The sequence below is a fragment of the Ascaphus truei genome, chromosome 1, assembly GCF_040206685.1.
Source record: "Ascaphus truei isolate aAscTru1 chromosome 1, aAscTru1.hap1, whole genome shotgun sequence".
In the NCBI taxonomy this organism is placed as follows: domain Eukaryota; kingdom Metazoa; phylum Chordata; class Amphibia; order Anura; family Ascaphidae; genus Ascaphus; species Ascaphus truei.
The window spans coordinates 30530190-30556301 of record NC_134483.1 but is presented as its reverse complement, the minus strand read 5'-3'; the positions used below and the strand labels follow the sequence as shown (position 1 = coordinate 30556301).

At 42.7% G+C, this 26112-nt stretch overlaps 1 protein-coding gene across 3 annotated transcripts; it reads right to left on the bottom strand.

The window, feature by feature from the left end:
* Window positions 1–362: 362 nt before the first annotated feature.
* Window positions 363–25963, bottom strand: HAUS1 (HAUS augmin like complex subunit 1). 3 transcript variants are annotated; one of them, XM_075585530.1, is made up of 9 exons: window positions 20842–20929; window positions 16859–17033; window positions 14935–15070; window positions 12478–12612; window positions 9993–10116; window positions 2776–2841; window positions 2046–2117; window positions 1558–1605; window positions 363–1009 (listed from the first exon to the last, which is right to left on the bottom strand). In XM_075585530.1, the coding sequence occupies exons 1-9, from the start codon at window positions 20860–20862 to the stop codon at window positions 926–928; spliced, it is 861 nt and encodes a 286-aa protein (XP_075441645.1). In that variant the 5' UTR covers window positions 20863–20929; the 3' UTR covers window positions 363–925. The 3 variants fall into 3 exon arrangements, 2 of the variants coding, with proteins under 2 accessions (XP_075441645.1, XP_075441635.1); XM_075585520.1 differs by lacking the exon at window positions 20842–20929 and adding an exon at window positions 17209–17276; XR_012799094.1 differs by lacking the exons at window positions 363–1009; window positions 1558–1605; window positions 2046–2117; ... (3 more) ...; window positions 14935–15070; window positions 20842–20929 and adding an exon at window positions 24683–25963 and having other exon boundaries at window positions 16956–17033.
* Between the last annotated feature and the right edge of the window lie 149 nt (window positions 25964–26112).

Here is a 26112-nt window from a genome sequence, read left to right as displayed (position 1 = left end):
ATTGTTGCTATGAGTAGCTTTGGTGACAAGGATCAGTAAGGGAGCGTGACAGACACCATAGCTTGCTTGAATGGTCATGTAATATAAATGGTTGATGTGGCATGCACATAAATGTTCCTTATAACATCAATTTATACACTGCTTCAACATGGTTGTCTTAACACCTCAGCCGCTTTAAATGCATTAACAGTTTAGTATTCGTAGATTACGAAAAAGCATTTAATTCGGAGACAGATAAACATACGAGGAGTATCATAGCCGATTAAATTCAACAGAGCTTGAACTCTATTGACATGTCTTTTTTTTCAACCTCATCTGGTATGTAACCACATTTAAATCAGGACACAAAAAAAAAAAAAAAAAAGGCAGCACGTGAACATTTATTTACATTAAAAAAAAAAAAAAAATGCAAGTCACACAAACAATTTCTATTGTAAATACAAATTCTTATATTCTTCAAATAACCAATTTAGACTACAAAAAGTGCATTTTTGGCAACATTATGGAACACGTGAAAAATATTTCACTAAATTATAGCAAGGTTACAACACACTGTTGAAAAGAGAAATGAATCAATGAAGGCGCTTCTAAAACACACCGTGATCATTAATTCCTGAAATCATTATCTTCTGAAAATGAATGTCCGTTTAGAATATTTGCTTCTTTACATAGAAAGTGAAACATACTGGACACCTAACAAGCTCCTATTAAACCCCCAAAATAAGATTTCAAACAATTCAACGTAAACAAGCATCTTCCAAGACATAGGACTTCAGAGTATTGCATGAAGTCTCTTGCCATACCAGAGATTTTAACTGCGTTCTTTTGAATTTAAATCTTGTGCAGCATGGGAAAGCAGCTTTTCAGCATATTACATAAGAACTACAGTACTAATAGAGTTGGATTTCAAATTCAGTATACAAGTTCAGTTGAGTTTTCTCCTGCTGTGCTCCGGTGGTGCGAGCTCCATCATGTTAACTTTCATGGTTAGCTCTGTGTCAATAGCATTCTACAGAAAGAAGAGGAGAAAAATCAGGAGGCCTGGATGCATTGACAGAATACACTTATTGCATGGTGCACAGGTTCTAAAATACTTCAACACACCACACGCCTACCCACCAGTGTCATCAAGGCTTCCAATTTTAGGAAGCAGACGGACACCATGGAGGTGGTGGAGAACAAACGACCCCAGAACCCCACAATCCTGGTCTCATCACAATACTGAATGGTGTAGTCACAAAAGCTTTCTTACCAAGCTAAGCGTTCTTTGAAAAATACAATGCATGCTGTCATAATTACCCTTTGTTAAGATCAATAATTTATTGGGTAAGGTGAAAAATGAAGCGGCTGCGTAATAAGCTTTTACAGATCCCAATAATACTGTCAAGATACAATTGAAGTTGTCACAAAATAGAGATATAGTTGAGCAGGATGAATGCTTCACTTGAGGCACATTGAATTATATAACAAAATATGAGCTATCTATATGGGGTTTTAATTTAGGTGGCATCTTGCACCAAGTTCAGCAACTTTGCCCTACAGTAATATTACACTTACAAGTTCTCTCTTTGCTTCTTCGATCTTCACTTGAGCGAGTGATGGGTTCTGAAAAAAAATGATAAACATGCATCAGCCCAGGTGACTCATTGGATGGTCAGATGACAGAAACGGCAACTGTACTAATAAGAGGTACAATAGAGGTTCCATTTGGCCCTGTAACCAACTTTTTTCTGATGTTATTAGTGTGTAAAGACTAGGGCCAAGTATCACAGATTGTCTAATACAGCTGCGATAAATACACAAAGACAAGAAACTAACTCAGCTGGACTTCATCTCCAATAGTTTCAAAAACTAATTAGAACTTGTGAAGCGCATACTGGCCTCAGGTGGAAGCGTCTGTAAGAAAAGGGGTTAAACCATGTAAACTGAATGAATGTTAAGAAATGTAACACGCAGAACATTACATTAATGGATAACTCGCAGAGCAGTAATGTAATGGCCGATTTCTATTGGTTAACTAAGAAAAAAAAATGTTGAATATTTACAGGTGATAAATCGAGGTAAGACTCCAGCTTCTTCTTCAACGGTTCAGATTCTTCTTTTAGTTTGGTCAATTTCTGGAAGAAAATAAATGATCTTAAAATCACAATCTTCAGTTTTACAACCCACGTATTTTACTCCAACTGCAAATGTGATATGCAACATTCAGACACTCATCTTACAACTATACAATGCTGGTATCCATAATGAATAGAGATGGGTGATTTTTTGCATTTTGCAATATTTTCAAATTTGTTGGGAGTTAGAGAGAAAAAAAAAAAAAAAGCAGTAGCTATTTTTTTCCCCTTTCAAATAGTTGAATTTAAAAATAATAATATTTGGAATGTTCCAATTTAACACATTCTGTAGTGGTGGATGCCACCAAGGGACTATACAGGTTCTATTAAAAGGTGTCTAATGCTCAACATTTACCTCTAGAAAGTCCTCTAATTAGCTGCAACAGACAGGCAAAGAGACCAGCTATAGTGCCAACAATAGGTTCATACAGGTTTGTTCTAGAGCAAACTCAACTCGGTGTAGGGTTTGCACACAGTACAGGAGCTTGAGAATTAAAAGTTGGTTATACGATTGCACTTCAAGCAGGTGAAAGTTGTACAATGAAACCAAACCATGTGCCTCTAATGGGGACTAATTTACGCATGGGGACTTTATCAGCCCAAACATTTTCTAGATACAAAGCAAATTGCTGGAATGGATAATTGTTAAAATACAAACATCTGAAAGAGCGACAATGGACCGGTGGGTCAGTGAGTCCTCCATCCCTGCAGCCACGAGCTGAGCCTGTAAAAGAAATGGGTGTGAGAGCAATAATGGTTTTTACATATTTTCAACAGGAAATGATACACTGTGCAGTAGCAATACGCAAACTGCTCTCTAAATTTGCAGTTTCTCTACGTTGTAAATATCTTGAATATCAGTTAGGCAATTCATTTTATAGGATTATTTGAAAACAATAAATTGGCACAAAACATGTATAACCGTTTCACATCAAAGTTATTTAATATTAAGGAAGCCAGTTAAATACATACTTATTTCTGCTTGTGGTCCTCACGGCAGCAGTCACCAATGGGTTAAGTTCCCCCCTCCAGCTTAGATAGTTTTCTGTCCTACCTGTGGGAGGACCTATAAATGGCCCCCCCTTTACTCCACAGGTAGTCTTTTTTTCTGTCCTACCTTGCAGAGGTTTTTGTTTTTCTGTAAAGTACAAGGGGCTTACCCGACTACTTCGTTAATCCACGGGAGTGGTCTGCCTCACTATATAGGCGCTGCTTAAAGACCCTGCCAGCCTATCGGATCCTAGCCAGGATGCATCATGGATACGAGCTCTTCAAAGAGTGCTGTTATTAAAGTAAGCCCCAGGGAGAAAGTAGTAGTACTATTGTGATTTTTGTTTTATAAAAGATAGTTGTAATTACTGATTTTCATATGTCAGTGCTTCAGGAATACAACAGGAGGATAGAGTGGCCAGAGCACCTACAGAACCGACTGTCGGAAAATAGGCCACGAGGAAGATAAAACATTGTGCAGCTTGTGAAAAGTCAGCATTGGAAAATAAAGAACCCAGTTCAGCTAATTTCAGATTTCATCTAGTGGATGAAGGAAGCAGTAATTCAGGGCGTTGAGGCAGCCTCTTCTGAGAATTCAGACTAACAATTCAGCAGGATGGAGCTGGAAATGGATTCATCAGAGAATGAGCTTTCAGAGCAGTCATCCACCTTTGATCTGAAGCTTGTATAGAACCGCTTCTCAAAGCAGACAGAGATCCGACAGGTCAAGAATGAGCCTTCTCCTTCAGAACCTAGGGATTGCCTATTCAGGAGCCTAAATAGGAAGCAAAGAACATTTCTGGTTCATGATGTGGTGAAGGATATCATCAAGATAGAATGGTCCATGCCACACAAGAAAGCATCCTTGACTGGAACATTTTCAAGAATGTACCCATTCCAAGTAAAACCAGAAGCAAGGCATTCTCCCCCAAAGGTGGACGTGGCAGTGATAACACATCGCCGAATTAAGGAAAGACGGAATACAAACATTCTATTAACTGGATGACATTTTAATAAAGGCACGAAGCAGAGCCCAGTTGCTCCAACACCTGTTAGGGGTATTAAGAGTTTATTTCTGTCACGGTTGTGCTCGCCACAAACCAGGACCGGACCCCGGGGCTGAGGTGGGGTTATATATAATCACCGACCTGAGACCACGTAGTCGGATCCGGATTGCGCAGTTCGTAGTAGTACATAGCAGGGTCGGGACTGGAGTGGGCAGTATAGTCAGTGGACGAGCCAGGGTAAGGATTGGAGACATCAGGGTAAACATTATCCAAGCTGAGTTTCGGCAACAGGAAGTCAAGTAGGTCCCGCTTCAGCGTAATAGCTGCAGGGCGGGAGCGGGTTCTGCATGAGTGGCGACCACGGCCCATGGTACCGGTATCAGCAAGGAGAAGGCTGTCCGGAGTGGGCACACCGCCAGGCAGCACAGGTAAACCAGCGCTTCAGCACAGAAATCCAAAGCTGGCTGTTGCGAAGGGAGAGAGCAGCAGGCCACTGGATCCAAACAGCAACCTCTGCTAGGTACAGCAGGTTGCAGAATCCAGGTACACACACATTCCCAGCTTGCTCAAACTCCCACACCCACCACATGATGAATATATATTTATGTCAACCAGAGAGCTACTAAGCGTGGCAATTGCATACAACAAGAGACAGGGGGTGCCCAATGCTACATCCCATTGACAAAACATATATGATGAAAAGTATAAAGTAAAATACTTCAATAATAATAATAATATTAAATACTTGGTTATTTGGTTAACCCTTTGGCCAAAGCGTCATAAGCCTGCATACCAATGTCAAGGTATAACCAAATTAATGCAGGTCCTACACTACACTGTGAACCCTTCCTTTTACCTCTGTAAGAGGGGACAAACCATTATAGGTCCCCCCAGAGCTCACTCCTCCTCCTTCACCTTTTTAACTTGGGAGGTCATTTCATTTGCTGCAGGAACAAGACCTATAATGGTTCTTCCCCTCTTACAGAGGTAAAAGGAAGGGTTCACAGTGTAGTGTAGGACCTGCATTAATTTGGTTATACCTTGACGTTGGTATGTAGGCTTACGACGCTTTGGCCAAAGGGTTAACCAAATAACCAAGTATTTAATATTATTATTGAAGTATTTTACTTTATACTTTTCATCATATATGTTTTGTCAATGGGATGCAGCATTGGGCACCCCCTGTCTCTTGTTGTATGCAGAATCCAGGTAGGCAGAACACAGGCCTCTGCGTAGAGAGCAACAGCAAGCCTACGGGAAACAGGAACACAGGCCTCTGCGTAGAGAGCAACAGCAGGCCACCGGAACCAGGACTAGAGACAAGAACTACAAACTAGAGCGTAGAGAAATAGTTAGTAACACACGAGACAAGCCAGAGGGCTTGTGGCAGAACGCATGTAACGTCCATAAAGGATTTATGCTCGGCACTTAATCAATGTTAGAGCCTAATATATAAAGGGCAGTGAGCCAATCACAGGAGGGAGGTGCGTGAGAATTCCTCCAATGACGACTAGGCAGCAGAGATAGCTAGCACAGGTTCTTGTAGATTGCCAGAGGGAGTAATTAGAAACTACACAGTTCTGCAAGGCTATAACCAAGAGCAGAACCAGATTCCTTACAATTTCACAGCACAGCTGGTTGGTCAACACAAAAGAGCCAGTTAAGCCCAACCCAAAATCTAAGATTCCTGGGGATGTTCAACACACAGCAAGGCATAGTGGTTCTTCCCTCAGACAAGAAAAAGATTGAAAGAAAGTTTGAAAAAGATTCTAGAATTAAGAGCGGTAATGGTGGTAAATCAAGCACTCAACAGTTTGAGGTTGCAATTTAAAGATTCGGTCAGACAATCTTACTACGGTGACCTACATAAAAGAGGCAAAGAGGGACAAAGAGCCCCGTTCTCCTAAAGGAGCTAGGCCAATGCTCACCTGGGCAGAACGTCATCTAACAGACCTTACAGCAATTCATATCGCAGGAAAAAAAGAATCAATGGGCAGACTTACTTAGCCGGAGGACAGTAGATCCAGGAGAGTGGCCCCCATCAAAATTAACTTTCAACCAATTAGTTGCAGGATGGGGGAGTCTGGACATAGATCTCACGCCATCAGGAAATAACAAGGTTTCTGCTCGAGAATGTTTAAGCCAGAGGCTACCAAGGTAGACGCCCTCTCCTTTCCATGGAAATTCCGGCCTGCATGTGTTCCTACCGATTCCAGGAGTTCAAGAAAGTCAGACAGAACAAAGCAAAGGTGGTGGCAATACTCCTGAATTGGCCACGCAGAGCCATCCATGTCCAGGGGATTGGACTTCGACAGCATGGAGGTTGAGCGGGAGCTGCTCAGATCAAGAAGGCTGTCACAGACCTTAATGGCTGCAAGGAAAGGGACTACTTCTACAGTATATCACAGAATCTGGCAGCGATTCCATCTGTGGTGTGAGCCCCAAGGTTTAAGTTTTTTGGAACCATCTACTTCTGTAACCCTGGAGTTTTTGCAAGGTTTAGAGCAAGGGCTAGGCATTAGCTCATTTAAGGATCAGGTGTCGGCATTAATCGGCACTACTAGGGAGACACTTGGCTGCCATGGATCTCATAAGTAGATTATTCCAAGCTTTGAAGAGAATCAAGCCACAATAGATGGACCCAGTTCCTGCTTGGGATTTAATGTTTGTATTACGGGCTAAAACAGATGCCCCGTTTGAACCATATTTCCCCCTCAAGCTTCAGACACAAATTCAAAGTTAAAAAAAGTTCTGTTGATAGCGGTAACATCGGCACGCAGGATTGGCGAATTACAAGACTCATCCATGAAAGAATCTTTCCTTATTTTCCCATCAAGACAAGGTCATCTTAAGGCTGGTACAGCTCTTCTTACCCAATGTCGTTTCACAATTCCATCTCAATCAAGAGATAATACTACCTTAATTTTGCCCAAAGCTGGCAAACAATAAAAAGAGTGGATTCTACACATGTTGGAGGTAATGAGGTGCTTAAAGCACTACCTTTCCAGAACTGGGGGGGATTTAAAATCAGCCTGACTGTTCATACTTCCAAAGGGTTCATAGAAAGGGCAGGGAGTCTAGAAGTCTACTATAAATTAATGGATTGTAACAGCTATCAGAAAAGCCTATACCAATCAAAAAATTCTAGCCCCAGAGCTGGTAAACACACATTCAACATGGCCTGGGCAGCGAAGGCGTAGACTTCCCCCGCAGAATTATGTAGGGTGGCAGTATGGACTCCAATGAATACATTTATAGTATTATTCTTTGGACGCACATGCCTCTGCAGCCGCATGTTTTGGTAGGAAGGTCCTGCACTCAATTGGTCACCACTTAAAAAGATCATATTTAAGTGATGGAGTGAGGTGTTTAATTCTAGGACAACCCCCCTTTAGGTGGTTACTGCTTTGGCAAGCGCCATTGGTGACCCCTGCCTCAGGGACAACCAGGAAAATCGTAAAAATACCCAACTCTCCAGGAAAAGAAAATTACAGCGAGTTCATCCATGGCAGTGCTCACAAATTCCCTCCCAAAATTCAGATCCAAGATGATAATGTTTCTAGTTATATTTTTTGGCTTTTGTAGTGTCTATCTGGGGAGGAAGAGAGGGGCTATTTATAGGTCCTCCAACAGGTAGAGCTTTCTGTCCTAGAAAACTCAACCGCTAGAGGGTGGAATTTAACCCATTGGTAAACACCGCCATGGATGGACGCTCCAGGGAACAAATTACAGAAAGTTGAGCATCAATTTTCTATTTTCCCTCTAGATGGGATTGACTTTTTTTTTTTAAAGCCTAGTGACTGAATCCTGCTCGTCTCTCCCAGTCACTGAACTGATCAGGAAAATGCAAACAAAAACAGAAAGGCCAGCGCATCATACAAAATGACAACATATAGTGCAATACCTCAGTGCTTATCTGCTCATGAAAAAAGGTAATTTAGTTAAACCCTTTGGCCAAAAGGTTATAAGCCTGCAGCCACCTCACGGCATGCCCAATCTGCAGGTCCTAACGCTACCTGGCACAATTCTCATGTACCTCTCTATTCTGCTGAAGGGAGGAAGACCATACTGGGTCTACGATTCACAGGATCATGATAAAAACTGCTAATTGGAAAGTGGGTCGGGGCGAGCTTTAAACCCTGGGGAGGAGGGGCCACACCTCCAAGCAACAACAGCTGCATAACCCAGCATACTCCAGAACCCCAAAACCCACCTCACATCATATAAACAGCATATATATTAGTGTCAAAAAGCAGGAAAATGGGTCAGGATGACGGAGATTATATGGAGCAGAACACTAAACGTCAGATTAAAAATTTCCAAGACAAACCTTTAAAAAGAAAAACCTGTACAGCAATCTGATCCATCTTTAACCTAGCACATTAGTTATTAGCTCACTTTGTTTCTATGCCTTTAAAATAGCCCCCAGCTTTACTCAAATATTTTCCCCCATAATTTATACATATTAAATTTGGTGTACAGACTACATTATACAAAAACTCATCTGGTACCCACTTTATAATAACATACATAAAACACAAATAATCATGACTCTCCTACTAAAAATAATATTATAAATTTAAATTAATCAACAAATTCAAATGGTATTTTTTTTTGCCTAATCCCCCTGATCACTATTTACTCTGACTTCTGAAGGATTCAATACGCGCCTTCATAAATGTTTTTTTTGCCTTATGGGTAGAAAATCTAAATACAATTCCCATTCATTGAAGAATTGTTTTGAGCCTCTTTCCAATCAGAGTATGTATTTTTGTCATATTGCATTAACATCAGCAATTCTCTTTGAATATCTGAAATCTTGGGTGTTGACGATTTTATCCAGTTCCTCAAAAAGGAGCAATTCTTGCGCTTTTTAAAAGAAAATGTATTTTTTTTTTTTTTAACACACAGTAGGATTGAATTAGGGGGGGGGGGGTCTCCAGAGACGAACCCCATTAATTTAGTCTCCGGGGACCCCCTGCTTCCCCGAGATAGCTGTCCAAAGGGAGTTCCGGTAACTCAAAGTTTAAAGCTTTCGCGTCACATGGGCCTACTGTAGGAATTGTACTCTAGATCCTTCCATACTAAGGTGTTTTTTGAGACCCGATACCAATATACAATAGGTCTAATTAACAGGTGATACTTAGCACTAACACCGCTTTTTCACACATGGGTCTAGCAACTTGATATTTCCACATTATGCAGATCACTGCTCTACTTTAACGATTATTTTTATAGAAGAGTTTAAATAAAATGTTATTGTTTTTCTTTATTCCTTTTGTTATATATTTTTCTCCCTGGTGTGAGTGCTATATGTATAGTGGTTAACATAAAATATTGTGTCTAACGTTTTATTAGGCAGAGTGCAACATTGGGATGTCTTTTTTGATCGCTTCTGGATCATTTTGAAAATATAAATTGTGGAATTGCAATATATTGGTCATTTATTTTTTATTTCAAAACACCAACAGTCCTACTGATATCAAATTCTATTTTTAAAATATTGAGACGGCATTGCAGCAGTTTGATCCAGAATTTAGCAATTTTTCTACATGACCTTAAGCGGTGGTTTAAATGAGCTTTTTCCTCATTACATTTAGGGCATCATCACCCTGACGCACCTCTGATTTTATTTAAGAGATCTCTTCTCGCTCTTTCCAACACTATTTTTAAAATCTAATGCGCCATTCATGAAATAAGCATTTGAAATAATCAGTGCCTAGGAGGATATATTGGAGCTCCCCTCAGGGCCTATAGCTGTCCAAGGTAGTCACAGTAACCTCAGATGGGGCAATCAACTATTATAGGAGTTAACTGTATAGGCTTCTTGGGGGACTGCTTCAATTCAGGAGCATGTCTGCTGTAAAGCTGAATATACCTCGCCAGCCTTGATTCTCAGTTTAAATTCCTGTGGTTTTGTTTTCAGATGTTCCATGTCCCGAATTCTCCTCTCCACTTTGACTTTCTCAAACGTACATTGTTCCTCTGCTTTCTTAAGGTCCCTTGGATTAAAAAAAAATTAAAAAAACACAACATTAATATCCCAATGATCTGCACGTTCAAGTCAAGAATATTGTATTGTTCCTCAGATGAAAACCAACTGTTTACTTACTGATTTGCAGTCCAATAATAAAAAAATAAAAAAAGCGCCACTCATATACAGCTTTTTATGCAATCTACAGATTATTTCCTTTGGTGCGCGCTGGTTCTCTAGCCAGTGCTTTTTTTCTTTTTTTTGTAGTATAAAGTTGGCGGTTTTAGATCATAGAAATGAATTACTTATAAAAACTGATTTTACATTTGTTACATTTGTTACCTCTTATCAGACCAACAGAAGCGTTTCACAGATGTAATAGTGTATACAAAAGTTACCAAAGCCATGTAAAGAGAAAGGGGAGATCTGGGAGACTTTGTACACACTATTTTTAAAAAGATAAAAAAGCAAAAATCTGTCCGGTAAGTTTCCTCTTATAAATAAAGCGCCACACACTAAAACCAGTCTCTGGTAATGGGCGATTCAATGCATTTCCAATTCACCATGATGGAAGAATAAAAATGTAAAGTAAATTCTGCCTGTGCAAAACCAGAGCTCGAGTTCCCGCATCAATCGGTGCCCCAGAGTGGAGACGCGGTACCCTGAGCAAATACAAACACTGTACAATGATCGCTGCCGTCACTCAGCAGGAAGCCGCCCTGTTACAGTGCAGCTTTCTATGTGCTGCTGCTGAACCTGGGGGCCATGTTTTCCCAGACACGTATTCCTGTAGGGACGTTTTTATCGGAGCACCCAAATAACTGCAGTTCACCTGGTGGACACAAATGAAACCCAGCACCGTCTTGCGGTCTGGAGTGCGCTCACTCAAGTTAAGTAGTGTAGGAATGGATCGGAGGAGGTGGGCGGAGAGAGGGATCGTTGGAGGTCCATCAAAGCAAGTATACTTACATGTGGTGGTCATAAATAATATGTGGCACCAACCACCAGGCAACTTAAAATACGTATTTTAGAACACTTAAGATTAAAATCGCCAATAAAGATACCAATCACCCAGTGTCTAAACATTTTCTGGAGTGTCAATCAGGTTCTCTACGGTCACTGAAATTTACAGCCTTGGAACATATTCCAATCCCTAAAAGGGGTGGCAATAAGCCCAACATTTTATACCAAAGAGAAGCATTTTGGATATTCACTCTGAACACACTCCAACCACATGGTCTCAACTCAGAGTGGGATCTTAATTGCTTTCTCTAAATTATTTAAAATCAGTTGGATTTATTTCAGACTTTCAGGATGGTCTTCATGTACTTTTCTTACACTTGTCATAATGTAATTTAATATAACCAATGTTGGGATTTTCTTATTTTAGGATAAATTTATATCTATTATCTTGTGGGTTCCAGAATAAAACCGATATGTAACTATCTATTTCATATGATATTAACCCATTACCGTTTGGTTAGATATCAAGTGGATGGGGTATTTATTTACATATATTTGAATTCCATCATTCTGTTCAATATACAGATTTCAACTGAATTGGTTGCTATTTGTTTAGGTGTTTTATCCATATATTCATACCACTAATATTTCGGTAATAGTAATATCTTATTGACAGTGGTTACATTTTCAACTTCTTGATGTATCATTATTTGAATGAGACATATGCTGCTATTGTCAATATTTTATTTGAAGCATTATGCATCATGTGTTTAGATCACAAAGCTGCTATTCCCTTTCTCCATTCATCAATTTGAGAAAATGTATATATATTTTTTCACATTAAATTCTTCAGGAGAATATGAGAAAATTATTAATTTTAAACCATTTATTTGCCTCATTGATAATAATTCATAATATTGATAACAAATGGATTTATTGCTAAGCAGCAGCTAAACAGAGGCTTTTTTTCTCTCTGTTTTTGTTGCACCAGACGGGATTTTAATTAATTGAATAAATGTTTGAACTCTGTCATGCCACATTCAGCTGCGTCTGATGTGGTTTTCTTATTTACCCAGCACCTATATTAGGTGCTTGTTTCCTGTTTGTCCAGTACTCCTTGAGAAAGCGCCACTACGGCGTGAAATGCGTGGGAGGCCTCTCTGCTCTGAGACTGACACTTTTTAATGTCTCAATAAAGCTTTGCATATAATTTCTCATTACCTGGGTTCCCCGTTTCCTAGATATTTGGATTTCTCATTGGTGCTTTGAATCTCCTGCTGCAGCTTCACCTGGTGGACACCTCAGATCAAATAAAAAGGTGTGTGCAGGGATCACGGTTTCACCCGCATTGCACCAGCCGTCATAGACCATGTTAAAATGATTGTGCTGGTAAGGCTGTGCACTTTTAGGCTATGCGTATACTTACTCTTGCAGAGATTTCTCTTGCACTAAAGCCGCTGTCAGTTTTTTCCTCAAGTTTGTCAATTCAAGTTCCATTTCTTGATTTTTGGACTCCATGGCCATAAGTTCAAAAGTCAAGTTATTGACTGCAGGAATATAGCTGTGAAAGATAGAATTTTTGAAGGTACATATTTTTTACACGCAAGCTGTTAAAACATGCAACATGAACAGATACAATTTTGAATATTATATCTATGTGCTCAATACAGTTATGTTGGGTGAAATAAAGGTTTATTATACCCTGTACAGTGAAAGGATTGTTTAAAGTCAAAAACAGCCACATGTATTTATATGCACCAGACTTACCCAAACCCGTTCCATTATCTCTACAATCTGTGTGAAAGGCGCAGTACCTCCTATGAGGAAAGTGTACGAACGACATGTTTAAGGAGTAAAATATAGGTGATTTACAAATAGTATGGCGTGTTTTATGGGACTTTGGAATAACAATTTACTTACAAATACAACCGTTTGAGTTTTATCCTTTTCCTGCTTTGTATAAAAACAGGCTGCCATTATTAGCCAGAGGGATAACAGGGGAATAATGATAATGGCCAGAATTCCAGACCAATAAAATGGAAAGATTACAATTTGCACTTTTTTCTTCCAGTGCAAAAAGTGTTTTTTGCTGCACCTACATTCTGCACAGGCAAGTACAGTATATGTACATTTGAACTCCAAAAACGCCAGCTGGAAGAGGGAGGCTCAGGGCAAATGTGAGCTTAATTCAAGAAAAGGGGTGGTGGATTCCTGGAAGAACCTCCAAACAGAGGTGCTAGAGAGGTAAATACAGCAAGGTTAAACTGGAGAAGAACCTTTTGTATACCCAGCAGTTTAAAAAAGGTATTCCAGGATACAGAAAATGGACAAGCAGTATACAAACAGGCGTGTTCGCTCACGTCTGTAAAGGCGCTGAGCAGCTCTCTGGTATGGGGCGACCTTTAGTGTTGCCTGGACATGCAATATACATACACAATACTCATCACCAGTCTGAAATTAGACCAGGGCAGGATGACAAAACAGCACCTGTCCAATGAAGGGAAGGGGAAGAGAAAATATGGGACAGTATAATGAAACAACAAAGCAACTACTTTGGTTACGATATGTAGGTCATTTTATTATTCACTGGGTAACAGCAGCACATTTATCACTGACAGTTTTTTCAGGAAATGTGGATATTTCATGACTGTTTTTCAGTTGGGCCTAACAAATGACAAATCCGAAATAATCAGAATATTAGAACTATAGATAACTAGATGATAGCATTAATCAGGAATTCTAAGGGGGGAAAAAAACACCACAGATTTATAAATGGATAATTACATTTTATAGTTTCTTAATGAAAAAAAATACTTCTGTATTTTTATTCTAATGCTGTTGGGTAAACTATATTTTTGTTTTTTCCATCAGGTGTAAAAACAAATTTTTCCAGTTCCCACTCTGGGCATCCAACATAAAGTTGACCGTGTGCAAAACATGGATTTTCTAAATTCAGTTTAGCTACTTACAATCCTGCCAAATTTGATTAAAATCAGTGCAGTTTTGAAAGGTTCAGTCCGCCATCTTGATTCAAAATGGGGTTCAATTGCTCCATCTCAGGATTTATCATGCACAATTTGGTTACGAGATCTTAAAAAAGGTGTCCAAATGCACAGCAAACAGACAACTTTCCAAAATATACAGTAGAAAGAAAAATTCTGCCCTGCCATAGAAAATATCAAAGTCCCTTTTTACCAAGAGAAGGGGGTTATAACTTAAATGCACACAGAACTTAAGAAATGACCAGAGAAAAATGTCAATGAACCACCACAAAAATATCATCGCTCCTGGATCTGTCCAGAAGTGTCGCAGGTCCATGGCATCCTGGTGTCACCAGACCCCCAGCACACTAAGGTATTTTTTGCTCCCAATTTCATGTAGTGCATTGACATGCTAAATATTACCTTTGATGACAGATATGCTTTTTTTAAACCCGGTGGTTGGGACTTCAATCTGCCAGCGCACTAAACATTAAAGCAGCAATCCAAACTGCTCCATTTTTCCCCTCTTTTTAACAACTTGTGGAACTTCTGGAGCAAAACTGATTTCAACCTCTACGGACCGCCCCAGTTCCTGAGATACGTGATGTTGTATTTACCTGCGTTTCTGCTCCCTCCAGAGAAAAGAAAATAGCCTGGAAATCATGCTAATTCCACGTGCCAATAGGAAACCGCAACATCATTGGTTGAGGATTCCTAATAGATGGCCAGTTAAAATGCACACAGGAAACACTAGTAACTACACTGCTAAGTATCTCTGGAACCAGGCCCAATTCAACTGTGGAGATTTGTAGTTTTGTTCTGAGAGGTGACCAGAGACGGGATAACCGTCTTTCCCGTGGGAAAATGGTGACCGTGACCATGTATATGTAACAAATAATTACCTTGCCAAGGAAGAATCCTTTAACTCTAGCACCAGACAACTGTCAATTATTTGATTCAAATAGTTGTTTCCCATGCGGGATAATTTAGTGAAGGACGGCCCCAGGCTCTCCAGGAGCAGCTCTTGCAGGTGACTGGCTGTAGAAACACAACATAATAATAAATAATACTGTACTAGTTTATCGATGTATGTAGGGCTTTACATAGAACTTGGTCGGCATAATGCGCCCTCGTTCTGTAGAGCTACCAAACAAATTTTGGTGGAAAAAATAGCAAGCAAAAGCGCAATGAAAACCCCACTAGTGGAACGCTCAAACATATACGAAATAGCATGGATACAACCCCTAAGCAAGGTTCTTCCCGTCTCAGACTTTTCAATCCGTTCCTCTGATATATTCAGGTTAATCAGAAAATGGATTTTCTCAGTTCAACTCTTAGAATTGCACTGCTTTGTGTGTGTTTAATTTTTGTTTCTTTATATTGAAAAATGTTAAAAAGCTCAAATTGCACGCCGACATCTAAAATAAGCCCCCCAGGGTCCGAGTTGGCCACACTGTACAGCTGCCACTGAAGCTTTTTCCCCTTGTAGCGGCCCCTCTGACATCTATACACTGCATGTCTACTCCCAGGATCAAAGAACGCCTGCTCACGTTACTGATTGTAGAGTGTCTCTGAGGCTCCAAATACAGTCCCCAATATGAAAAAAAAAAAGTCCAAAGTCTAACAGATCCCCTCTCTAATTATGTGGGACTTGGTCTCTATAAATGAACCCTCTGGGCTCCAAATTATGATATATTTTAAATGTTATGAAAGAACCATTATTAATGTTACGTATATGTTCTAAAATCCTTATTTGAGAGGTCTAATTGTGTGGCCCACAGGCTGAATGGACACAAATACAAACTACTGTACATAGTCAGTTAATATAACATGGTGTCTTGAACACTTCAGTTTGTCTCAAATAAAACAGATCAGTTTTGTTGATCCCAAATTTGCATGCTTTGCACTTGTTTTCAGTTTGTTCCCTAGTCAATTTCTCTGATCTTCTATAACTATTCCTCTTAAAGATACCGTACCACAAGACACTGTTCTTTAGGTTTGGTGCTTTAGTCAAAACTACCTGGGAAATTCAGCAAACAATTCCTCGAAATAGGGTCGTTTCCAAATGCCCCAACGTTTACGTTTCAGATTAAAAGAAATGTCACTTATGTTTTGTGACAACATGGACAAAGTTCTCCAAATGGACCGCCACGAGGGGAAAAAACATCTGAGGCAGCTGTACAGTGCGGCAAACTCAGGCTCTGGGAGGCTCATCCTAACCCTGGGAGATTCGGCCCTATTACAACCCTAAGAGAGAACGTGACTTTTCCAATAGGTGAACTGCTCCCTTCAGCAGGCCAGAGATAGGGAGGAGGTTAGCTCCACAATGTCAATACAGTATGTCGTTCATTTATTTAAAAATAATTATAAACAGATTGGTATTGGTTCTCTGCCTTTTGGTCATGACTGACATTTGATTAGAATATATAGGTTTTGCCCAATGTTCTTGTTCAACACTTTAGAGAATAAAAAAAATATATGTTGAACTGAAGTTCTCATACTAAATGGTGGGCTGCGTTTGCATTGGTCACCCAAGAATAACCAAGCAAAAGAAGGAGGAAAGATACGCAAACACTACAGTAGCAGATATTTCTAATTTATATAGAAGGTACATGAAGAAGACAGTATGCCAAGGTGACTTATTTTTAAACACTACTGTTATTGGAGAACAGAATAAAAGAAAAAGTTGGCCCTACAGTTTTTAAGAGATCTGCTGGCAAGATGAGCAAATTGGCCTTTTTTTGCTATTAATATCGCATTGCTTTGCCATTTACAGGAGGCTGTAGTGAGGAGGGATTCAGGGCAGAGGGGAAACTACAAACTAACCTTCAGCTTTGACCTCTGCAGACTTCAGTTTTAGGTCCTCTATGACCAGAGATGAGTCTTTATTGCGAGCTTCGCTCAACTCGGCTAACTGATACAAGATTTCCGTGGTCCGGGTATTCACCTCGTACGGTAAAAGTGGCTGGTCACCAAGTATTTTCTTGAGCCACGTGATGATCTAGCCAGAGGTTTAAAACAAACAAGATGAAAGGTAGTAAAAGGACAAAGCCAAAAAAAATAGTGTCAGACAAATGCTGTGTATTCCACATCACATCCACTTAGTTACCTATTTCTAATTATCAGGTAAGAAAAAATAAAGGCAAAATATAGGTTTGCAAAAGAAAGATGGTTACCCAAGGTTGCCGATTCCATGGCACATCAGTCAGTGTGTAAAGGAGTTCCATTATTTCTCACATCCTCTGTGACCTTCCAGATAGCACTATGCACATTACATACATCCGATCCTGGGGTGGAAAGTTGTCAGCATGTAACAATGAATGGAGTTTATGCCCTGAAACTTCATGCTTCTGACGCATTTTGGTTTATTTTGTCACCTTGTTTTACCATCATTTAATATTTGCTTATGATTTTTTTTTAAATTAAAATCCTTTGTATTATGGTTGATATTGTAATTTTTAAATTGGTTCCATTTTTTTTTATCTGTTTCAATAGTTTGTTAAATATTTAGTGCAGTGAATCTTTCTTTCTTTGCCATGATGTATAGTTCCCTAGTTACTATGAATTAATTACCTGCACTGCATATAAAAAATAAAAACACATGGGTACTACTGGCCGCACACCTGCTGTACAGACCAGTCTCTGAATGTCTCTCCACCCACTCAAACTTAACAGGTCAAAGACGTAGCTCCTCATACATCCTCCCAAGCCCGGCTCAACTACCCCCCTCTACATTACTGTTGGCCATATACAGCATGCTGCCTTGGTCACATTGGGAATGTGAGGGAGGAGTCCAATCTAGTTAAAACCAGACTTTTTTTCCCTTCGTAACATTGCAAAGATACACCCTTTCCTGTTGCTCTACTGCTAAACTCCAACGCAGGCCCTCATTCTCTCCCATCTCAACTATTGTAACCTTCTACTGTCCAGCCTTCCTGCCTCCCCTACAATCTATCCTAAATGCTGCTGCTAGAATCACTCTACGCTCTCCTAAATCTGTCAGCGCCTGTCCTGCTGAAATACCTCTCCTGGCTGCCTATCAAATCCTGTATTACATACAAAATTCTCCTCTCTTAAGCTTATATACTCCTCTGCCCCTTCTTACATCTCAGCCCTAATTTCTCACCATACACCGTCCAGACTCATGCGTTCTGATCAAGGATGTCTTCAGTCTACCACTTTTGTATCTAAAGCCCTCTCCCATCTTCAACCACTCTCTCACTGCCCCACACCTCTGTAATGCCATTCCCCTCAATATCCAACTGGCACCATCTCTATCCACCTTCATGAACCATCTGTAAACACTAATGAAGCATATGGGTAGCTCCATGGCTGATGCTAAACACATACATTGACCTTGGCTCCTTGCAGACACACTTACCAGAACACCTTCCTATTCACCACTTAGATTGGATGCTTTTCGGGCACGGACTCCTTTTTACTAATGTTACTTTTAGGTCTCAAGCGCTTATTCCCATTATGTGTTATATTATGTCACGTGTATTACTGCTGTGAAGCGCCATCTACATAGGTGGCGCTATATAAATAGAGATATACATACTAATTAATGTAGAGGGTTAGCGGCCTTAATGGGTTAACCGGGTGGGATCACTATTACCCCTCCCCATCATGTGATGTAGGATGACTGTGCAGAAAGGATTGCCTTGTATGTCTTGGGACTCTCCACCCAATTTTCTAGAAGGTTCTTCAGAGTTCTGGTAGTGCCTCACCGAGTCCTGTAAATATGTTTAAGTATATAGACATGTATATGAAGAGTGTCTTGTCCCTGTTTATTGTTTTCAATTTGGAAATGTGTCCTATATAGTTTGCGTCTATATTAATGGCCCACGATTGTGCTCACGCTGGAGGAGTAAGCATGTTCTGAGCAGGTGTTTTCAGAGTAGTTACTCCAGAGCATTAAATTGGCCCCACAAGAAGGTCCAGAATGAACTCCCAATCCAATTTGTATGGACGAGGTATGCTGTACACAGTAATGGGATACTGATCCCAGAAAGCAGAGTATTCCCACCATAAGCCCACTTGAGATGGGGCATCATTAACGCTATGCAGGAGATTGCCAATCTAACAATACTAAGGGAAGCACGCATAAGTACCTCCCCAGTGTAGGAGTGAGAGTTACCAGGGGGAGAAGCACAGAGTAACTTTATGATTTGCCATGGGGGCCATGTCTGTTGTGGAGTCATTGTATGGCGATCCTTATAAATGGTGTTAATAAAGCTCCTTTTTGTACTATAAGTTCCAGGTGGCCATCCTTAGTCTATCTGCATATCCACACCCAGCCTGCACCCTGAACAGGTATGAGATGGAGCACCGCCATGTATATAAATCAATTTGATGCAAACTATTTTAGAGTCAGGAGGTTTGCAAATGTCTGAGACTTTTTTTCACATACATCGGTCAATAGAATTCCATATTCATAATATGCAGTGTGAACGATATCCCTCAATTCTCTACATATCATTAAATCTTTTTTTAAGTCACTTTTTTTACTCACCATAACTTAACTCAGTATTATGGTTTAGCCTATCCCATAGCCTCTCTTGCATTCCCAGTAAAATCAACCCCACACTGATGAGACCCATCAAGGTCGAAACAGCTGTCTGTGGGTGGTTTTCTGGGTATGCACCTTAACCCCGGCTGTGCTCAAAGCTGTGACCATGCAGCAAGCTTAAGCCTATAGGGAACCATGTTAAAAATGGTTATTGAGGCAAAAAGTGACACTGTGTGCTCATGTGCATGTTATCTCCCAGAATCCCTTGCTGCAGTGGAAGTGCTGTATGCTGGGTGATAATGGGGAAAGGCGGGGTTGCAGACCTGCCTAAGACATGCAGATGAGCATACAGCTATATTTGCATATTTGCTTTCCTGTGGAGGGTTTTTGTCACTTTTTTTACTCACCATAACTTAACTCAGTATTATGTTATATATATATATATAATATATATATATAGTATTCCCTGCGAATACAGACGCTACTACCTGCTGTGTATACCTGTGTGGCTCTCAGGAGCCTAAGCCTCCGCTCGGGGAGCCTGGGGTACGTACATATAATACAATCTCGTGGTGCAACGCCTCCACCTGGGAGGGATCCCAACGGAGTGGGAGGAGGCCCTCACAGGAAACAATCACGTTAAGCAAACAGTTGTAAAACAGAACAGGCTTTACTGCATATATGAGCATAACATTTACTAAACACATTAAAGGTTAGCACTGCATAAGGATATTGCATAATCCCCACACTGCTGATACATGTCTTTTTGCTTATCTGAGTGTTGCTGCTTTTGTATGGAGCATGCACCTTGACTTTACATGTGTTGCTTGGAGTGCTAGCTGCTGCTGTTTGTGTAATGCAATGCAAAAAAAAGGAAACTGAAGGTTACCACAAACACACAGAATGCACTCAGTAAATATATATATATATATATATATATATATATATATATATATATATATATATATATATATGGTAACCTTCAGTTTCCTTTTTTTTGCATTGCAATAATGAATATAGATGAGCAACATAATTACTACTTATGAATTAAATGATTGTACTATATTAATACAAGACATGGTTTTGAGCTCATTCCAAGCACACAAATGACATAACTACGTATATGTACAATATCTACCTATTCTATAACTTTGCTCGGTGGTACACTATGTGGATAGACTGCACAGTATAAAGATACTACAGGGTCCTGCCCTGTAAATACACTACACACTATATACAGCTATTACTGATGTGTATATATACACACACACATATCTCCTCCTCCCCCCCCCTGTACCTTGGTGCTTTTCTCGTCCATCCCTGCAACTGTACAACAGAGTAGACTCCAGCTCGCGCCACAACTTCAACGGCCACGTGACCAGCAGCCAATCAAAAAGCAGACCGCCTGGTCACAGCGCGCATGCGTCTATAGGTACACGTCTACGATCACGTGACTGTGTCCTGCTGATCCAATCGCGCCGCCATGTTGGTAGTGGCAAAAGCGGTATATCCCCCACCCTTCCCTTTGAAATCGTTCAGGTGTTATAAGGCTGAAGCAGGGACTGTGCTGCCCACAACACAATGCACTGTCATTACTTGTCTTACCCCAATACATGCTGCTGTTTGTTTAAATGTTTTCGTGGTTTTGGTGATCAACTTTATTATAACAATACTTCATGCTTCTATTGTTGTACAGTTTGCTGGAGCATGGATACGTAATATATAGTATATTCACACTAAAAAATAGTTTCAAAATACTTATGAAAAAATATATATAAAGCATATATATAAAGCATATTTAAATAAATGAAATTAGATCAGTTATTAAAAAAAAAAAACCTCTTATTGAGAAAGGTTAACATAGATACATTTTCCAATGGAGACTTACTAAATTCCCCCCCCCCCAAAAAAAACTGATTATTACAAAGTAACATTAGTGATGGTAAGAATTGGAAAAACCACATTAGTAGAGAATTACATATATATATATATACATATATATATATATATATATATTTTTTTTTTTTTAAATTAAATATAGAGGCTATTGAAACCGTAGTAGGCGTGCTGTAAGTTGTGATAACTTTTAATTGACCAACTTGGAATCAGTTAATGCTTTGTATAGGGTTATCTGGGGAAGCAGGTCACATCCAAGGTATGTTGGAAGGTGAGAGTTAGGCCGAGGCCCCGCTGCCTCAGTCAGTGCGCTCACACTGCATGCAGGCGGCGCGCTGAGGGGCAATTGACCGCTTCCTGCGGTCTGTAGGGAGCGGGAGCTGGAGCGGGGGGGGGGGGGGCGTGGTTTGAGCGGAGGGTCCATTCTTGTGCCCCCCCCCGTCGGTCCGTCCGTCCCCCCTACCCCCAAACCTCACACACACACTTCCCCCCTACCTTTTGGAGGTGGGGGAAGCTCACTCCAGCCCCCGGCGCTGATAGGCTCACCAGCGCACCACGTGACGCGTCACCGCTCAGGATCGCATTCCTCTTGCATCCCCTGGCAGCTGACGCGTCACAGGGCGTAGTGAGCCTCGTCGGAAGGAGGCAGCGGGGACAGATAGGCAGGAGGTGAGGGGCTGGTGGCCCGCGCGCGCGCGGCCGTCCGCAGCGGGTCCTTAGCCTTAGGCCTGGGACATAGTGCTTTGATCCGGGCTGAGGCTCAGGGAAAGCGGTGCTTTCCCTGGCCTTACACAGCGCGCCGTCTGTGGGCGTGTCGGGTCTGGGGGCGGGCCAGTGACGTCACGGAGCTGGTTCGCCCTCATTGGACGAACCGCTCACGTGACCGGCCTTGCGCTCCAGCGAGCACCAAATTTCAAACCTCCGTCAGACACACGCTTCCCCAAGCGTGCGGACGCGTGCGCGAGCCCCTGCTAAAGCCGCTCTCATTGCGGCTGCAGGGGCTCAGTGCCGAGCAGCAGCACGCCTCAGCACGGGTCAGCGCATAAGCACTGACCATGCCCGAGGCCTTAGGCTACAACCAGGCAGGGAGCGGGCGCGCTGGCGCTCGTGCGCTGCGCCCTGCTCGGCCGGGAAATTCGTGGACGGCTAGGTGCGCGCGCGGGGAGACGTGTCGGGAGGCGCGGGCAAGACGTCACGGAGCTGGTTCGCCCTCATTGGGCGAACCGCTCACGTGACGCGCGAGCGGCAAATTCAAATTTGCTTGCTTGGCAAGCAGCTAAACACCGTGCATGCTCAGGCGCTTGCTCACGCTGGCCACACACACTGCCGCAATGTGTTTCAACGCGGCCAGCATAAGCCTGCCAGCTCAGGGCCACCTTGGCCGAGGCCTTATGCCGAGTTCAGACAGGCTACTACACGTTCGTGCCTCTGTCTGCTGGGTGATGTGTGCTCATGCCCAGCAGACACACCTCAAAGTGCAAGAGTGGCAAATGTGCGCGCGCCCGTCGTATCGCATTCTGTGCTAATTCTAGTTCACACACATTACAAATCGCCTTCATTATTAGCCATTTTTACCTAAGAAATAAAAATGTATTCTCTGATAATAGTATTTTCTATGGCAGATGAAGGGATCTCTTTCACTTCCTTTAGAATTTCTGTTACAGAGGTTTTTTTTAGCTGGTGGTCTATATGAATAGTTCGGGACCACTGGTGGTCTGTAACGCTGTGCTCACCACAAACAAGGCGGGACCCCAGAGCTGAGGTGGGAATGGGTATAAACGCCACCCATAGCCATGAAGGCACGTCTGGAGTGTAGGTTGGTCAAGGTAGCCGGGTCGGGGTTGGAGAGGTACGGGTCGTCGTTATACTTGCCGGGGTCAGGGTAGGAGAGGTCCGGATCGTTGGAGGTACTATTAGCCATGGTCAGGGTTGGAGAGTGGAGAGTTGTCCGAATGCAGAGGTCAGGGTTGGAGAGATGGTCAGGTATAGCCGGGGTCATGAGTACGGAGGTGCGGAGTCCAAGAAACAAGCAGGGTCAGTACACAAACAAGGTTCGGCAAGGCAAGACTTGTGGAAGCAGAGACGAGGAAAAGAAGAGGTTATGCTCAGCCAATGTGCCAGTGGCACAGCTGAGAATATTCAGTTAGAGTAAATGGGCGCGTTGCACACGCGTCAAGTGCGTGTGCCACGCGCCACTGATGCGAGGACGCAATCCGGAGGCGGGGCCCTACACCACAGTATGGGTAGCAGTGTCTGATGCGCGCTGTGCAGCCTGAGGGGGAAGTGGAAGGTGTCCTGTGTGGAGACGGACCCCCGCGCGTGAACGGAGGTAATGCGGGAGCGCGCCGAGCCTCCCGGGTCCTTCCATGGTCATAAATGAAACCTCAACACCACCCACTTCTACTTCTCCACCTGTATATCCAGGACATACACCGTTCCCCACTGCAAGTGTGGAAAATGTAGACTTCTTATTCTTCCACCCAAATATGGCTTCTGGATCTATATTGAGCATGGGAAGCTGCACTTTGCCACTTGGCTTAGGACTGGCTCACTCACGGCATACCCAAGGAACCTGTTTTTCTATGTGCTGCTTATTGATAGCTTACGTGCGCGAGCGCGTTCGCCACTTTCGCTTTGGTGTGTGTGTTTTCAAACTGAAAACAACACCCGGAGGGCGAAGTACAGTGTTGACGCCTCTTCACTTGAAGGAGACAACTGAAGTTGTGATTTCAAGCGTCAGCCTTGTCACGTGTAGTTTGCCAGCCAATCGCAAACACACATACTTTGTTTCTTTTTATTCATTGGCTGAGTAGTCCCGCTTCCAAGTCGGTTTGTTCTGTCTGCTGGGCATGAGCACACATCGTCCAGCAGAGGCGGGGACGCGCAAGCAGCCTGTCTGAACTCAGCCTTTGGAGCCAGCAGTGTGTTGTTCTGCTTCCTTGCACCCTAGGATTTAGCAGCTGTTCCAGCTGTTTTAACAGGTCTAATACTAAAGAACTATCAAATAATACAGGTTATTTATCAAAGTCTTACTGCTGCAAACCAGGAATGAAACAATACTACTACAAGACCACACTTCTGAAAGGAAATTGTATTCATGTGTGTATGATTTCTATAGTTTTATTTATATAGCGTCCAGAATGTATGCAGCGCTTTACACAATTACAATATCAGGTAAATTACAAACAATGGGAATAAGGGCATCGGGTAAATGCTAATAGATAGGTAAAAGGAGCACATACCCAGAAGAGCGTGCAATCTAAGTGATCCCCAAAAATTGGACGTTTTCTTCAGAGGAATCAAGCGCTGAAGATGAAGAAGTGATTTGCCCAAAGAGAGCTGACAGGGGGGTTGAACCAAATCACCCACTTCAAAGGCCGTGAGCAACAGGGACTCATGCCCAGGGACTCCCTCATTATCCGCAACCCCCCTAAGGGGATGCTGTGTGCCCCCCTATGCCCCAGGAGATGCTGTGTGCCCCTCTGTGCCCCAGGAGATGCTGTGTGCCCCCTGTGCCCCAGGAGATGCTGTGTGCAACTCTGTGCCCAGGAGATGCTGTGTGCCCCCTGTGCCCAGGAGATGCTGTGTGCCCCTCTGTGGCCCAGAAGTTGCTGTGTGCCCCTCTGTGCCAAGGAGATGCGGTGTGCCTCTGTGCCCCAGGAGATGCTGTGTGACCCTCTGTGCCCCAAGAGATGCTGTGTGCCTCTATTTGCACTTGAGTGGGAATAGCCAAGCGGCTATTTACACTCGACTGTGAATATCCACTGCCGATGCTGTGTTCCTCTGTGCTCCAGGAGATGCTGTGTGCCCCTCTGTGCCCCAGGAGATGCTGTGTGCCCCAGGAGATGCTGTGTGTCCCTCTGTGCCCCAGGAGATGCTGTGTGTCCCTCTGTGCCCCAGGAGATGCTGTGTGCCCCCTGTGCCCAGGAGATGCTGTGTGCCGCTCTGTGCCCCAGGAGATGCTGTGTGTCGCTCTGTGGCCCAGGAGATGCTGTGTGTCCCTCTGTGCCCCAGGAGATGCTGTGTGCCCCTGTGCCCCAGGATATGCTGTGTGCCCCTCTGTGCCCCAGGAGATGCTGTGTGTCCCTCTGTGGCCCAGGAGATGCTGTGTGCCCCTCTGTGCCCCAGGAGATGCTGTGTGCCCCTCTGTGGCCCAGGAGATGCTGTGTGTCCCTCTGTGGCCCAGGAGATGCTGTGTGCCTCTGTGCCCCAGGAGATGCTGTGTGTCCCTCTGTGCCCCAGGAGATGCTGTGTGCCCCTCTGTACCCCAGGAGATACTGTGTGCCCCTCTGTGCCCCAGGAGATGCTGTGTGCCCCTGTGGCCCAGGAGATGCTGTGTGCCCCTCTGTGGCCCAGGAGATGCTGTGTGCCCCTCTGTGGCCCAGGAGATGCTGTGTGCCCCTCTGTGGCCCAAGAGATGCTGTGTGCCCCTCTGTGGCCCAGGAGATGCTGTGTGCCCCTCTGTGGCTCGGCCTGTCGCTGAGGTCACAGCGCCACAGCTTCCAGGAAACACATGCTTCATTGTCTACGCCCCCTCCCCACTGCCATGGCAACCGCCTTCCTGACCCCTATAACACGTCACTCCCCCTCCCCTTCTTCATAAATACATTAATTCATTTACCACAAAAAAACCTACTGAATAAAAAAAAACCACGAAAGAAGTGAATATAAT